The 17,470-nt window shown below is 36.2% G+C and overlaps 1 protein-coding gene across 1 annotated transcript; it reads right to left on the bottom strand.

Annotated features, from left to right (window-relative positions):
- Positions 1–81: 81 nt before the first annotated feature.
- Positions 82–9,463, bottom strand: LOC145676617 (uncharacterized). The gene is made up of 2 exons (XM_081747450.1): positions 6,760–9,463; positions 82–510 (listed from the first exon to the last, which is right to left on the bottom strand). The coding sequence occupies exons 1-2, from the start codon at positions 6,990–6,992 to the stop codon at positions 195–197; spliced, it is 549 nt and encodes a 182-aa protein (XP_081603576.1). The 5' UTR covers positions 6,993–9,463; the 3' UTR covers positions 82–194.
- Positions 9,464–17,470: the final 8,007 nt, after the last annotated feature.

The following is a 17,470-nucleotide window of genomic DNA, read 5'->3' on the forward strand; positions in this document are numbered from 1 at the left end:
ATACAGAGCATGACATGTCACTGTAATGTAAGAATCTGTTGCTCGAGACGTCCATATATCTTTCGTTAAAGCAATTACTTCTGCTTTTTGTAGCCTCTGTTGTACTTGCTCTTTCAGTTCAGAATAAAAAAGCTGCAAGCGTCTCCATAGTGTCCGCCTAGACGGTACGCTATAATTTGGTTCAAGAAAGGACATTAACTCCCGAAACCCTTTCCTGGGAGTAGATCTGTTACTATCATGTTTGCAATCCTTTTCGCAATCTGTTCTTCATGTTCTGGTGTGCACGGCCGGCTATTTTTAAGATACTTTACTATTGATCTTTGTTCATACGTTCGCTTTTTATTGTGTGTTTGAGGAACTCTAATTACATCATCACGCGTTTCGTCATTGGTGACAGTTTCACAGGAAACTTTCACAGTAGTATCTTCTGACATATTTGTGGCCTCAACACAGTCTGATGGTCCAGGAGAATCTTCAGAACTATCCGAATAGGAAGCTTCCACAAAGGTACTGTTAAAAAAGAAAATGACACAATATTATGTTTAAGAAAAATCACAATGTAATTTTATGAACAAATTAAATATAAACTTATTTTAAAGACAAAAGCAAAGAAATTATGAACTTGTTTCAGTGTATTACTATTTGACTCATTAAGCCAATAAGTGGGTATGCATGCAACAGTTGTTCTGACAAATATGCCTCAGGAGACTTGTTCGTACTTCCGCTGTCTTGAAATTATGGTGGTGGGAAACTGGATGGCGTTCTGGTAACCAGCATCCTTGTAGTAAGTTATCAGAGAAGGAAAAATATCTTCCATAGAAAAAGAGATTCCATTCCATCTCGCCTAACGATTTATCAGTCACTGATATCTTCAAGAGAAGAATGTCAGCTATTTTAGGTGAGATGGGAATTCACATCTTGCCTAATCCCTTCTCGCCTAAAATGGCGGTAAGATACAAGGAGGGAATTTCTGCACTAAAGAGAGAATTCCTCTACTAGCATTTTAACCAGATATTTTAATCAATATTTTCAATTTCTGTCAACTACAGTATAAATATTTAATAAGTACTATACAACAAAAAAGCATGGGGGGGGGGGGACGATGAAGTGGGTGTAGTTCACTTTTGGTTGGTTTTGGGAAAACTAGAAGGTGCTTAGCAGACAGGAACTAATCAGAAACAGGATAGAAATATACAGGATAGAAATATACAGAAATATACAGTGTTTCAAAACAACACTGACAACGTTTGGGTGCAGATTCCTGACACCAAGATAAGACAAAAAGTATAGACCAACCTGGCTTTACAAATACTTCCTTTCGGTACTATGACCAGCCAAAAATCTGTCGGAAGATGAAAAAAAAGCCATAAATCGAGAACAAAATGTCGGATCGAAGTTGGGAGAAAGGGAATGTTTATTATTTTTAGCCGTAGTTTCCATTAATACACAACCCGATATGGTACAGGGCGGGGACAAGGGTCACCCCAAAGAAATTGAAGAAATCCTGGGATATTTTATTTAACGTTGAGTATAATGACATACGATGAAACTAACTGAAACTTAAGACGATGTTTCAACTAACAAAAGTCTTAGAACGTGGTCCAAGTTACAAGAACCTCGTTAGAATTCGAAAAAGGAAAGATAAGTATACTTGATTGATCTACTTTGTCTCAGTACAGAATTAGCTATCGAGGAAGAACTGAAATTATATGAAATCCAAAACTTTTAAATATCATGTCTTCTAGACTAATGAAGACAGAGAAATCACTCACGGCTATGTGGGTAGCATACGGGACTTTAGCATAGGAGACCCAGCTCCGATTCCCGGCAGGAACGCACGGTTTGAATCTCACGTTAATTCGTAGCTCCATAGCTCATATAACTTTGCTACCGAAGGAATTCTAAACTCAAATCCGATCCAATAATACAGACAAGTAATAGATGGAAGCTAATTATTGGAAAATAATTCGTGAAATGAGAATGTAAGTGAAAACAGATAATCCCGAGAAAACTCACTGGTATGATGGTATCCACCACGAACTTTTATAACCTGGGATCGAATGAGATCCATCTCGCACCAGAAGTAAGCGCTCTATCACTAAGCCATCGTGACCCTACTTTGGAGAAAGCACTATGATTCTGACCGAAGTGTCGGTCTAGAAAATATTGTGCGTGATAAACCAATATAACTTACTAGAAATACAAACAGTCAGAATGGGGAACTTCTTTCGTTCGGGTCGAATGATTTTCGATAAGTACCTCGCATATGATAAATAATACAAAATAGCAGCAACGTGAGAACAGCAGCCAACAGTTCTGTTCACGAAAACCGAAATTGTTCCAATATTGGACGGAAACAGTGATGAGGATTAATTTCTTTCTATTCATTCTTTATTTGATCATATTAAACACACATATACAGTAATACCATCGAAACAAACTAAACACATGAATAGCTATTAACAACAGGCATATTATTAACCAACTGTTACCCCCCCCCAAAAAAAACAAGAACAATTACTAAAGAAAGATCTATATGTATCACAGAATTGCAGATAAAGCTATTGTCCAAATGTTAATAATTTCTTTACACGTGCTCTTACTAATACTATATTAATATTTTCTTCAATACTTCATTCTTGTTTAGTGCTATTCTGATTATACTTATGGAGATTTGTTTATATGGAGAGATATGGAGAAAAAAGATTTCATTTTCTCAAGAGATTAAAAAAACGAAATGTATATTGAGTGTAGGTGAAGTAGGAAGTGTCGAAGTAGGTGAAGTAATATGTCGATTGGTTATCGTGACAATAATATAGTGATTTTCTACTATATACTCTTTCAACTTGAATAAATAGGTTTAAAGTTAATCAAAACGTAAAAACTTTGACGTAAAAAATATTCTAAAATGTTTTATAGGATACGATTATCCTTATAAATCAATAATTAGGAATCGCGGTTAATATATACAGTGGCGTATTTACAATTTTGTTTCGGGGGGCTTTGCCTGAAAATGTGAAAATTCTGCAAGATATTACATATACTTTATTACAGCAAGTAAGATTTCGGGGCGGCGGCTTAAGCCTGGAAGTCCCCCTAAATACGCCACTGTATATATATATATATATATATATCACTTTTCAAAATATTTGTATTTGTAAATAAACATGTTTACAATATGCTATAGCAACTACTAATAGTGCAACACAGACACTGTAAAACAAAATCCCACAACTTTTGGATCTAAATATCCAATATATTTCAATCAAAAATTTTCTTGTATGCCTTACATATAACTAACTAACTAACTCTATGGCGTATGGAACCCGGAGGTTCAATGCCGAGTACACAAAAGCTCTCCATTGACTTTTATCCTTAGCCAATTGAATCCAATTGAACCCAAACTATCTCTAAACTCAGTATGATGTGCTCATTCCGTAAAAAATACGAAAACTCAATTTAGAGGCCGTTCAAAAATTTTGTGATCCCTGATCTGAAAACTAATTATTAGCCAAGATCTCAAACTTTTGATCATTTTTTGGGATAATCCCTAAAAGTCATGTACGCGTAAACTGCAACGACTTTTAATTACTTAGTTTCATATATATATGCGTGCAACAGGAGTGCAATTGTGACAAAATGTGTGGGAAATGTGCAGAAACTTCCAAGGGTGCAAGTTGTGCACATTTCTCACACGTTTTGTACACGCTTCTCACTCCTTCTGTTGCAAAAATATATAAATGTAAAAGAAGTGATCAAAAGTTGCAGTTTACGCATACAATTTTTTTGCAGTGCAGTACAGCATTTCAATAATAGCGCATTGTTTATTGTTGCTATTAGCGTAGATATGTTTGATGGTTGCCATAATTAACGCTGATGAACAAGCCTAAACTGTCCGCATGAAGGGATATAGCAGCGCTACTATTATCAACCTACAGTCCTAAACATTTATTACGATCGGGAAAAATCAGAATGTGTAATAATAATAATAATAATAATAATAATAATAATAATAATAATAATAATAATAATAGTAGTAGTAGTAGTAGTAGTAGTATTAGTAGTTGTAGTAGGAAAAATTTAATGAAAAGAATGTTTTTTGTATATGATTATATTCAAAGTTCCGGACATAAATGTAACGCGTTACTTGTCTTGCTTTCGAAGTAGGGTAACAGTTACTTTTCTAGGGGAAGTAGCGTTCGCTTACTGTTAACGATATGCAGTAAGGGAAAGTAAAGTAACTTATAGCGCGTTACATTTTTACAAGTAATTTACCCAACACTACCTCAAAGCCTCAACAAGTCTTCGATGGGTACCTGAAACAAGCTTTCGGAAAACTGATTCCATGCTATTTTCCAAAAGTAGATGGGACAAATGCATTCACATGAGAGTGTTTCATGCATAGTGTAAATAAAATTTTGTGAGAATAGCATTCTATAATAAAATGAGCCTTGTAACTATTTGAATGACCCTCGTCTTTGTTCCCCTCACAACTGATTATATATATGCCCAAACACACACTCACACATACACATTGACGATTTCAGAAGAGTCTCCCCGGAGAAACTGAATAAGCAACGAGTGTAAGTAGTACAGTACTACTAAAATACTGGTTTTCCAGAGGTTAAGTCCAATCAGAGAAATGCCGACGGAAATTTCGTCGTTCTGGTGCAGTATCCTCAGGCCACACCATGAAATCACTGCTCACACAATATTAAACACCAGTAGTTTAAGCAGTAACGCCCGCTTGGTTTTTCCAGGGAGGGAGGCTGACATACAAGCAAAATTGCAAATACAAGCCCCTTGAAACACACAATAAGTTCTACTGCATGTAAAACAATTACTTACGCTCATGGCGTAAGTTTACTACAGTAATGTGTGTGAATAAGGAAATTTGTTTTGATATGTATTTTGAGGAATCGAACCAATTTTTATAATCCAGGGGGCAATGTCCTCCTTGACTCCCGTTGCAGGTGGGCATGAAAGTAAGGATATAATTTTTTGGTAAGGTATACGCGCAACTGTTTTCAAACATATAATGTTACCCATCATCCCCATATATGCTTCTTCTTTCGTAAAATTAAAATGGGTGAGTATTATGGTTACCAACTCTGAAAAAAAAATACCGGCACCCGCTCAAAATTTCCTGTGATATAGGCCTAATTGAAAAGTCTCTCTCTTCGAACCCATCCATGGGAAGGAAATGTACTGTCCTGGACAAAATGCATAAGGATTTAGATTTCTGGGCTATCGGCATTTAAGGCCATTTAGCTCTTCACGTTTTGAGGGATGACGTCCCTCGGCGAGCACACAATCCGGGAAAAGGGAAGGAAGAAAGGATTGGGAAAGGAAGGAAGTGGCCTGGGACTTAAAGTTAGGTACCACCCTGGCATTTGCCTGGTGTGAATGAGGAAAACCCAGGAAAACCTCATTCAGGATGGCTGGCATGAAAAAGCGTTTTACACTTTTTCGACCGAGTGTCCCCACCAGGAATCGAACCCGGGACTGCTCACACCGAAGGCGAAAGCGTTGACTTCACTACGCGGGGCCACCAAAATGCATTAGGACCCGTATTCTGCATATCCTTAATACATGCACTTATAAGCGTAATATATACCGGTACATTGTGTTCTGAAGTCGTATCGATCATTTTCTTCTATTTACCAGTAACTGCTACTTCTTTAAAATTATCGAGAGATGAAAAAAGTAGTATCTTAATCTGTACTTGTCAATTTTGGACAAATCCTCACGCTATATTTATGCCGCACAATTATGACAAATTAAACACTTCTGTATCCAGGGGCGGATTCAGGGAAGGGGCGATCGTTCCCCCAGAAGATAAAACTTCCTTATTTTATATATATAAATAAAACCCATCCCAAAGTTTGGAGCCTTTAAAAGTAGCAGTATGACAACCCACCGCCCCCCAGAAGTCGGTTCTGGATCCGCCACTGTCTGTATCTATTTTCGAAAACAATGTTTCACAATAAAATTTAATTATCAAATTTCTTGTTAAATAACTGAAAAGAACACTCATAAGCATCGCTGCTAAAACGGACGTTAAACTCAAAATGAAAATCATGAAAAGAACTGCCCTAGATTTAAAAAAAATCACCGAATGTATAATACAATGGAAATTTGTATTTGCAAATAAGACACTGTTCAAGAATTAGGATGTTTAATGTTTTATTCTAGATTATAAATTTCAAAATAGTGGTCATAAAGAGGCTGGTAAGAAGTTTATAGTGTGTACTGGTCACCAACCTTAATAAAAATAACCGCAATATATAATAACGGGCTGTTGGCAACCCTAGTTAATATGCACAGGGCTATAAGAAGCCTCAAACTTTTATGTACAGTAAGGAACACTTCTGAATAGTACACCCATATGGAAATTTACGGCAAAAGTGTACCATCCAGAAGTGTCCCTTACCCCTTAAAGCCTCTTTTGAGATAAAATAAAATAACGAAAGTTTTGGTTAGTTTCAGTTTACCGCCCCACGGTCATGCCATGATGACTAAAGGAGACTTGGACTTACTGATTATAACGGAATATGGACCACTTTTTCCGTTCAACTATATCCCACCGGGAACCGAATCCACGCGTGCCGTAGGCAAGCTTGTTAGCCACTAGACCAAACGGATGTCCAAAATAACGAAAGTTAAATATTAAATGAAATATTACATGATAAAACACACGACGGTATATATCCCTTGAATCAAATTACATAAGAAAGAAAAGTGTTTAAATCTTCTTACCTTAACGTGATCTGTTTTGTAGAACCAGATATTCCAGGATCGTCATCATCTTCTGATTGAGTGTTCCGTGCAATCACTTTATTAATACAAGACATGTGTTTAGTTCTCAAGTGCGATAATAAAGCACTTGTCGATCCTCCTTTGCATCTAAGTACTTTTTTACACAAGAAACATCTAGCTTCTTCTCTAGTCTTGGCACGTTCTAAGTATTTCCACACTTCACTCCGTGACATATTGTGCTTTGCTTCACCTTAATTGCTTAACACTTAATTGCTACTTTCACCCTTATCTTGCAGGTCACTTAAATGAATATTAAATGCTTGCGCAGTGCGTTTGCGCAATTGACCTTGACAATCGTTGCACTATATGCACCTGCAAATTTTTACTATCAAAGCTCAACACATTATAGGCTTAAGACTTTTAGGTTCCAAAACGTTCAAATTAGAACAAAGTACATTTAAGGACGTTATACGTTATCAAAAACGTTGTTTAGGATTTTGTTTTATATATTACAGAAAATGACATTTTCGTACATTTGATTACCAGTATATTTTAACAATGTTAGTTATTGTGCACATCGAAACATCTTTTAATACAAAAATATTTTAGTTTTAAGCTAACAGTTTTAAGCTAACATCTCTTAAACAAAATAAAATATTAATAGAACTTTCCTTACCTGGAGTTGTTATTCAAATCTGGTACAAGTAACATTGCCAAAGGGGGCCAAGGAGGCGGGCGCTACCCGTAGGCTATACCTGCACCCCAGACTGGTAGTATATATTAATATTGCGCAAATAATGTGAAATTAACCTTTTCAGTATAACCCCCTCAAATAAAATGTATCCACCATTCGATTGTGTCCCCAAGAAATTAAATCTGATACTGTAACTGGTGGTATAGCATATCATAGTCAGTTTAGAACTACAATGAACCTAATATTTTTATCTTACTTATTTATTATGTTTAACCCTTTGGGGATCCTATGGTACAATTTGTACCATATGCACTTTTCATGGTACATTGCGTTATTTCTCTTCTATTTGAGCTTTTTCGTCCGGTTTTTTTTTTTTGTTTTCCAAGTCCAGAGGCCTTGTAGAAGACATTACGTATGGTTTCAGACCGTCCTGCTTCCAGACATAGGAGGTGATGACGTCATAAGTCAAAAATTTATTTTCTCATTTTCTAAGCCTATGTTCAATATTTTTTGGCGGGCTTATTTTTCTACGTAGAAGATTGAAATTTTGCACAAACATTCAGTTTGCCGAGTAGTATTTACCAGATTTTTTGTTCTGATGTCAGTGCCAAAACAGGGGGGAACCAGAGGGGAAAAGGGGTAAAAATAGGGATTTTTTTACCCCCAAAATCCCGTTTCTCGTCATTTTCCCGCCTCACATACAAGATAGGACCACGTGAGTCATACCGTCTGAAAGGCCGTTCTATTCTGAAGAGAATGACGGTCGAATTATTATTCTAGAGTAATTAGGGACGTCTCAGGGATTTTTTGAAAAATTTACTTCTATATAGGGAAATATGGGACATTGTCGGTATATATATTTTTTGACGGGCTTCTTTTTGAACGTAGAAGATTGAAATTTTGCACAAACATTCAGTCGACCGAGTACTATTTACCAGATTTTTTGTTCTGATGTCAGTGCTAAAACAGGGGGGGAACCAGAGGGGCAAAGGGGTAAAAAATAGGGATTTTTTACCCCAAAAATCCCGTTTTTCGTCATTTTCCCGCCAAAAAAACATGAAAGGATCACGTGAGTCATACCGTCTGAAAGGCCGTTCCATTCTGAAGAGAACGACGGTCGAATTATTATTCTAGGGTAATTAGGGCCGTCTCAGTGAATTTTTATCCAAATATACTTCTGTATAGGGTAAAAGTGGGGCAAAGTAGGGACATTTTCTCTGGCAGGCCTATTTTTTCACGTAGAAGATTGAAATTTTGCACAAACATTCAGTCCACCGAGTAGTATTTACCAGAAGTTTTTTTCCGATTTCTGCGTAAAAACAGGGGGGTCCAGAAGGAACAAAAGTTGAAAAAAGGGAAATTTTGCCCCCAAAAATCCCTTTTGTCAGAAATTTCCCGCCTTAGATACATGATGGAGACATATGAATGGTACCGCCTGAAAGACAGTTCTATTCTGAAGAGAATGATTGGCGGATTATAGTCCTAGGGTAATTAGGGATGTCTCAGAAATTTTTTTCCCTGAGATCATAGTGTTTTATGGTATTTTGGGGCACTGTGGGAATTTTTGATAAAAATTCTCCCGCCCTTACTATTCAAGATAGAAACTTGAAATTTGGCCCACACATTCAGTATACTAAGTACTATTTCTCAGATTTTTTTTAGATGGCTACGATCAAACAGGGGGGGTCCAGAGGGGGCCAAAGTTCGAGAAAAAATTTTTCCCTCCGAAATTTTCACTTTGACATTTTTTCCCCGCTTCTGGTATATGGTATGAGCACGCAAGTGGTATCATTTGAAAGCCAGCTCTATTCTGAAGAGAATGAGGTATGAACCATGATCCTAGGATAAATAGTGACGATACAGTAGCTGCTTGACTGAAAGTCTAAAAAAATAGCCCAAAAAGCCAGGATCCCCAAAGGGTTAATGTTCCTATTTTTAAAATCAAATGCACTTCACTTTCCTAGAATCACACTAAGGAAGAAAATAACACCTATATGAGGAAGAACACACCGCGTAGAGGGAGCCTTGTTATTCAATTGTTCAAAACAGTTTGACGATGAGAGGCTAAATCAATATTTCGTGCATTGATATAAATATATATATATATATATATATATATATATATATATATATATATATATATATATATATATATATATATACAGTGGCGGATCCAAGGGGAGGGGTATAGGGACTATAGTCCCCCTTGACGCTCAGGTATACACAGGATAAAATGGGCTTCAATTCTCCTTTAAACAGGATAAAATGGAAAAATATGGTTTAGCCCCTCCGTTGAACACATCCTGGATCCGCCACTGTATATATATGTATATATATATATATATATATATATATATATATATATATATATATATATATATATATATTTATATATATATTTATATAAATTTAAACGGCAACTTAGGGTATAGATTCTAAACGCGGGGGACTCCGTCCCCACTTCGAAAAAAACATGTAGGCGTCACCCAGTTCCTAAAAAAAATGCAATGGACAAAGATAGGAAGGGGGAACAAGCGTGACGTCATGCTGCTACCTACCGTCCTCCTACCTTTTCAGATCCACTTTTACCCGTTTTTATGACCCCCCAAATTAGAACATTTTAGATGGTTTAAAATTCTTGTATTTTTGATCATAGCAGTAGTAGTAATTGCGTGACCTGACCTAACTTTTGATTATCCAATTTTGGGGAGACCATGGACCATACTGAATGAATCAGCGATGCTTTGGACCGGGATTGCGTCACCTATTGAAATTTTGCTTATGCTTATTCAGGGGCCATGCACGTTGGTGTAAATGAGTCAGAGATACCTTGGCCCTGCTATGACGTCATTCAATTGGGAATATTGGAGCAGAGGTCATGATGATTCTTTAAAATTACTAAAAATATGGTCTTGATGATTCATTACGTTATGAAATAGTACCGGTTTACGAATGTTTTTTTTTTCATTCCCTTTTATGGCATAAAATTTGGAGATTGTTATATTTTTGATGCGATGGACTAACATGGGTGCAGATGAAATCTTTAGTTTTACGTCCCATGGTTAGGCTAAAGGAGACGATGACGATAAGAAATGAATGAAAGTGTGGGCGAAAATTGGAGTATCCCGAGCATATAGTTGTCCACCACAAAACTATTTTGCGGAGTTTGAACCACGGACCACATACAGCAGAGGTGAACGCTGCACCACTGAGCCACCGCAATTCTACTGGCATGAATGAAATAGAGGTAGTTGGTTCGAGCTAATATGTTCGATTGACGTCACTGAACTGGGATTTTTAGCTTGGAGCTTATGATGGTTTGTTTCGTTCCCTTTTTTGGGTATAAAATTACCAAAACAAGGTTTGATCTCTTTCTTGATGACCTATTATATTATTAACTATTAGTATTAATACGAAACTCGAAAACTTTGGAGTTCCTTTGTGGCTAACCGGTTAGCGTATGCGCCTTTCACGTGGGAGACCGGAGTTCGATTTCCGGAAGGAGCTCATGAGGTTCGGATTTCACGTTAATTAGTAGGTTCTATTTTCGCTGCTGAACTTTGGAAGGAATACTTGATTTTTGGTTGTTATCCTTTTGATGAAATGGACTAACACTGGTGCAAATGAAATCTTTAGTTTTACGTCCCACGGTTAGGCTAAAGGAGACGGTGACGATAAGAAATGAATGAAAGTATGGGAGAAAATTGGAGTATCCCGATCATAATGTTGTCCACCACAAAACTATTTTCGGGGGATTTGAACCAGGGACCCCATACAGCAGAGATGAACGCTCTAACACTGAGCCACCATGTCCCTTATTAGTGCCAATGAAGTAGAGGCATTTGGTTTGAGCTTATGTGTTTGTTTGACGTCGGGGTGACCCTATTTCACTTTCGGGACCCCCACATGAACCATAGCGAATGATTTAGAGATGCTTTGGCCCGGGATTGCATTACCTATTGAAATTTAGCTTATGTTTACTCAGGGATCAGGGATCACTCAGGACACATAAGATCACCTTGATTTACATCAGGAGTTTGGAGGGGGGTATAGGACATCCTTCCCTTTGATGAGTATAAAAATATCAATTTCAGAAGTTTTTTTTTTAAATTATCCTATTATTTTGATGAGACATTTTCGTTATATAATAGAGTACAATGGTTTATTTTTAAATTTGGAAGTCATCGTTCCCTTTGATGAGCATTGATTTTGGATCCTTATTACGTTGGAGGCGTATTTAAAATTATTCCCTTAAATTTGATAAGTATTTTGTGATCCATTTTGTTCCGCTTCAGGGGTAAACATGGATACCTTGCAATCGTCCCGAATTCGATTCTTGATGCTAGTTTAGGAAATGTTGAATTTAACGTCCCCGCGAAAACGATGGTGAGAAATGATAGGACGAAACAGGGGAAACATGAACTTACCTGACTGAGGATTGAAGCAGGGATCTCTCATATTAGAGACAAGCGTTGAGCCACCGTACACGTGTGTTGATTACTACGTTATAGACAATGCAATGGTCCCGAGTTTGATTCTTGATGCTAGTGTTAGGAAATTTAACGTCGCCCTTGAAACGATGGTGAGAAATGATGAAATGAGAAAACATCATAAACTTACTTGGCTGAGGATTGAAGCAGAGACCTCACACATCAGAAATAAGCGCTGAGCTTCCATGCCACCGACCACGTGTTAAGTTTTTGGTCGATTTTATCCCCTTTGATGAAGTGTTATTATCCTATCCATTCCATTCCCTTTCATAAGATATGGGTATATTCCCTTTCATAAGATATGAGTATATTTGTGCACCCGTTTAAAAATTTGGGAGGGGTACCTTGGCCCACCCCTTAAATTTTAGAAATTGCCCAATTTAAACATTTGGTATTATAGTACTGGACTCTAACATGTATTATGATAAATTTAGGTGGTCCACCTCGTTCGTTTTAGGGGTATAAAATTGCCAAAACATAAATATAAGCAATACGTTGTACCTCCTGTTTGTCCTTTGGCCCAATTTATTCTTTTGGATGAGGTCCTATTACATTATACGGTTATATGGTTATGTATAGGGGTCTATTTCCTATCATTATACATAGGTACATTTGTGCACCCCTTTACAAATTTGGGAGGGGTACCTTGGACCACCCCTTAAATTTTACAAATTGCCCAACCACGTGTTTGGTCTTTTGGCCCAATTTATCCTCTTGGATGATGTCCTATTACCTTACATTGTTAAATGGTTATATATAGGGGTCTATTCCCTATCATAAGACATAGGTACATTTGTGCATCCCTTTAAAATTTGGGAGGGATACCTTGGCCCACCCATTAAAGTTTGGAAATCGCCCAATTTGAACATTTGGTATAATATAGAACCCTCATATAGATCACTATAATACCGCTATGCACTCCTCTTAAGCTTTTTTATAAGAGAGAACCACGATACTTTAAAGTTACCTTCTTGGTCTTGGTGTTAGTTCGTGTAATTTATATTTTAAATAACATTGACGGTTTAGTTAAAATCATCTCAAAATATTTTAGCCAAAATTTTGAGTGAGTGCAAAGAGGGAATTGTTTCACGGTTAACCGCCAAACGTTATCCGGTTTTTAACTATTCGATTAAAAATTATCAGTTTTTAACGATTCGAGTAACTATTAAAGGGTTTTCAACTATTCGATTAAATTTTGAGTCCACTAATTTCTAGTTATTACTAAAGTTCAAGTGAAAATTTGAAACTAAATTTTTCGAACTCAAATTTTTCAAATCAAGAATATTCATACTGAAATTTTCGAATTAAAATGAAGTTGCTTGAAATGAAGTTTAATCAAGCTTTATTTCATCAGACAGTACTAACTTACGATCCGATTTAGTGCATTTTTGTTTCAGATCAACGGCCAGCCATAATCGGACTATTTTTTCGTATCATCATGAAAGCACACAAAGCTTCTTAGAACGGTTACAGGCGTTACGCTACTAAAAACCCGAATCTCTACCACAGAACAAAACATAAACGCATATTTTTCAAGATCTTGAATCGAACCTGGGACCATTTTAAGAGAAGGTTACTTACCATAGCGATTCTTATCTGATGAGATCAATCGACCCAGCCAATCTCTTGAAACAATATTATACTGTAAACTGATCGACTTTCAATTTAAAGAAATCTTTATTTTGCACTTGAAATCACTCTGTTTCGTCACAGGTAGAGAATGCAGCATTTGCAGTTTTGTTTTGCGTCATCATTCAAAGCTCAGTTTTCTTCGTGTTCTGCAATAGGATTTCTTGAAAACGTGTTTGTGATGTTAGTTTGATTTCTTCCCTCATATACGATAGTTAGTTTGATTTTTTCCCTCAATGTTGTGCCGTTTGCGATAAGTGTCTACTATTATAGATCGCCGTTTCACAACAGTGCGTAAACCTTCATTCGTCAGTCTTTCCATGAAACGTTATCGTTTTCAAGGAAGCACAGCTGATGCTGACTCTTGCAGAAATCATCTTAACCGACCTTGCCACAGGAAATCGCATTTGATTTCATTACGAAATCCAACCATTCAACCTATCTTGAGTTGTACTTTGTTATTACAGGAGAGTGGTAAGTAACCTTCTCTTAAAATGGTCCCAGGTTCGATTCAAGGTCTTGAAAAATATGCGTTTATGTTTGTTCTGTGGTAGGGATTCGGGTTTTTACGTGGCGTAACGCCTGTAACCGTTCTAAGAAGCTTTGCGTGCTTTCATGATGATACGAAAACAAAAGTCCGATTATGGCTGGCCGTTGATCTGAAACAAAAATGCACTAAAACGGATCGTAAGTTAGTACTGTCTGATGAAATAAAGCTTGATTAAACTTCATTTCAAGCAATATCATTGTCTCGGTCTGGCTATGGCTTACCAAATGGTTCATCTCTCAAAACTTAGTCCAAATATTTCTTCAAGACAATTAAAATTTTAAAATCAGTAAACGGCTATGGTTAAATATTTTCAAGAAGTTTGTTTGAAAATTTCGAATTATTTCCTTTGTTCGAAACTTTAACTTTCAGTTCGACAATTTTGGTTTGAATCTTTAGGTCCAGAAATTTCATTTGAAAATTTCGTTATAAAAATTTTTAGTTCGAAAACAGGTTGAAACTTTTAGTTCGAAAATTTTAGTTTCCACTTTCTAGTTCTAAAATTTGGATTGAAATGTTTGGTTCGAAAATTTTAATCCCATTTTTCGAAAAATTTTAGCTTAATATTTCTAGTTCAAAAATTTTAGTGTGAAACTGTTTGGTTTCAAAAATTTGAAATCGAAAATTTTAGTTTCAACTTTCTAGTTAAAAAATTTGGACTGAAATGTTTTGGTTCGAAAATTTTGATTTCATTTTTCGAAAATTTTAATTTAAAATTTCTAGTTCAAAAATTTTAGTGTGAAATTGTGTGGTTTGAAAAATTTTTGAATTTGCTCAGTTTTATTTCAGTTTTTTTGTTCGAAAATTTTAGTTTCAACTTTCTATTTCTAAAAATTGGTTTGAAATGTTTTGATTCGAAAATTTTAGTTTAGAATTTCTAGTTTAAAATATTTCAGTGTGAAATTGTTTGGCTTGAAAAAGTTGAATTCGAAAAGTTTTATTTCAAATTTTTGTTCGAAAATTTTGGTTCGATGTTTATAATTCGAAAATTTCAGTTTGATTTATTTTGTTTGAAAATTTGAATTCGAAAATATTGATTTCAACTTGTTTGTTCGAAAAGTTTAGTTTTATGTTTTTAATTCGAAAATTTTAGGATGAATATTATTGATTTGAAAAATTTGAGTTCGAAAAATTTAGTTTCAAATTTTCACTTGAACTTTTCTAATAACTGAAAATTAGTGGACTACTCGAATAGTTAAAGACCTATAATTTTTAACCGAATAGTTAAAAACCGAATAACGTTTGGCGGTTAACCGTGAAACAACTCACTCACTCTTTGCACTCACTGAAAATTTTTGGCTAAAATATTTTGAGATGATTTTAAGTAAACCGTCAATGTTGTTTAAGATACAAATTACACGAACTAACACCAAGACCAAGAAGGTAATCTTAAAGTATCGTGATTCTCTCTTATCAAAAAGCTTAAGAGGAGTGCATAGGGGTATTATAGTGATCTATATGAGGGTTCTATACTATTATACCAGATGTTTAAATTGGGCGATTTCTAAAATTTAAGGGGTGGGCCAAGGTACCTCTCCCAAATTTTTAAAGGGGTGCACAAATGTACCTATGTCTAATGATAGGAAATAGACCCCTGTACATAACCATATAAGGTTTTAGGACCTCATCAAAAAAGGTAAATTGGGGCAAAAGACCAAACACGTGGTACAACGTATTGCTTATATTTATGTTTTGGCAATTTTATACCCCTGTAACGGAACGAGGTGGACCACCCAAATTTATCATAATACATGGTAGAGTCCAGTACTATAATACCAAATGTTTAAATTGGGCAATTTCTAAAATTTAAGGGGTGGGCCAAGGTACCCCTCCCAAATTTTAAAAAGGCGTGCACAAATATACCCATATCTTATGAAAGGGAATGGACCTATATACATGACCATATAACTATATAGGATAATAACACTTCATCAAAGGGGATAAAATCGACCAAAAACCAAACACGTGGTCGGTGGCATGGAAGCTCAGCGCTTATTTCTGATGTGTGAGGTCTCTGCTTCAATCCTCAGCCAAGTAAGTTTATGATGTTTTCTCATTTCATCATTTCTCATCATCGTTTCAAGGGCGAAGTTAAATTTCCTAACACTAGCACCAAGAATCAAACTCGGGACCATTGCATTGTCTATAACGTAGTAATCAACACACGTGTACGGTGGCTCAACGCTTGTCTCTAATATGTGAGATCCCTGCTTCAATCCTCAGTCAGGTAAGTTCATGTTTCCCCTGTTTCGTCCTATCATTTCTCACCATCGTTTTCGCGGGGACGTTAAATTCAACATTTCCTAAACTAGCATCAAGAATCGAATTCGGGACGATTGCAGGGTATCCATGTTTACCCCTGAAGCGGAAAAAAATGAATCACAAAATACTTATCAAATTTAAGGGAATAATTTTAAATACGCCTCCAACGTAATAAGGATCCAAAATCAATGCTCATCAAAGGGAACGATGACTTCCAAATTTAAAAATAAACCATTGTACTCTATTATATAACGAAAATGTGTCATCAAAATAGTAGGATAATTTTAAATAAATTCTGAAATTGATATTTTTATACTCATCAAAGGGAAGGATGTCCTATACCCCCCCAAACACCTGATGTAAATCAAGCTGATCTTACGTGTCCTGAGTGATCCCTGAGTAAACATAAGCAAAATTTCAATAGGTAATGCAATCCCGGGCCAAAGCATCTCTAAATCATTCGCTATGGTCCATGTGGGGGTCCCGAAAGTGAAATAGGGTCACCCCGACGTCAAACAAACACATAAGCTCAAACCAAATGCCTCTACTTCATTGGCACCAATAAGGGACATGGTGGCTCAGTGTTAGAGCGTTCATCTCTGCTGTATGGGGACCCTGGTTCAAATCCCCCGAAAATAGTTTTGTGGTGGGCAACATTATGATCGGGATACTCCAATTTTCTCCCATACTTTCATTCATTTCTTATCGTCACCGTCTCCTTTAGCCTAACCGTGGGACGTAAAACTAAAGATTTCATTTGCACCAGTGTTAGTCTATCTCATCAAAAGGATAACAACCAAAAATCAAGTAATCCTTCCAAAGTTCAGCAGCGAAAATAGAACCTACTAATTAACGTGAAATCCGAACATCATGAGCTCCTTCCGGAAATCGAACTCCGATCTCCCACGTGAAAGACGCATACGCTAACCGGTTAGCCACAAAGGAACTCAAAAGTTTTCGAGTTTCATATTAATACTAATACTAATTTATACTATTACTGGGGTCTACTAATTCATAATGTAATAGGTCATCAACCTTGGTTTGGTAATTTTATACCCATAAAAGGGAACGAAACAAACCATCATAAGC

Source organism: Thermobia domestica, unplaced genomic scaffold (assembly GCF_964235325.1).
Source record: "Thermobia domestica unplaced genomic scaffold, izTheDome1.hap1.1 HAP1_SCAFFOLD_245, whole genome shotgun sequence".
Lineage (NCBI taxonomy): Eukaryota > Metazoa > Arthropoda > Insecta > Zygentoma > Lepismatidae > Thermobia > Thermobia domestica.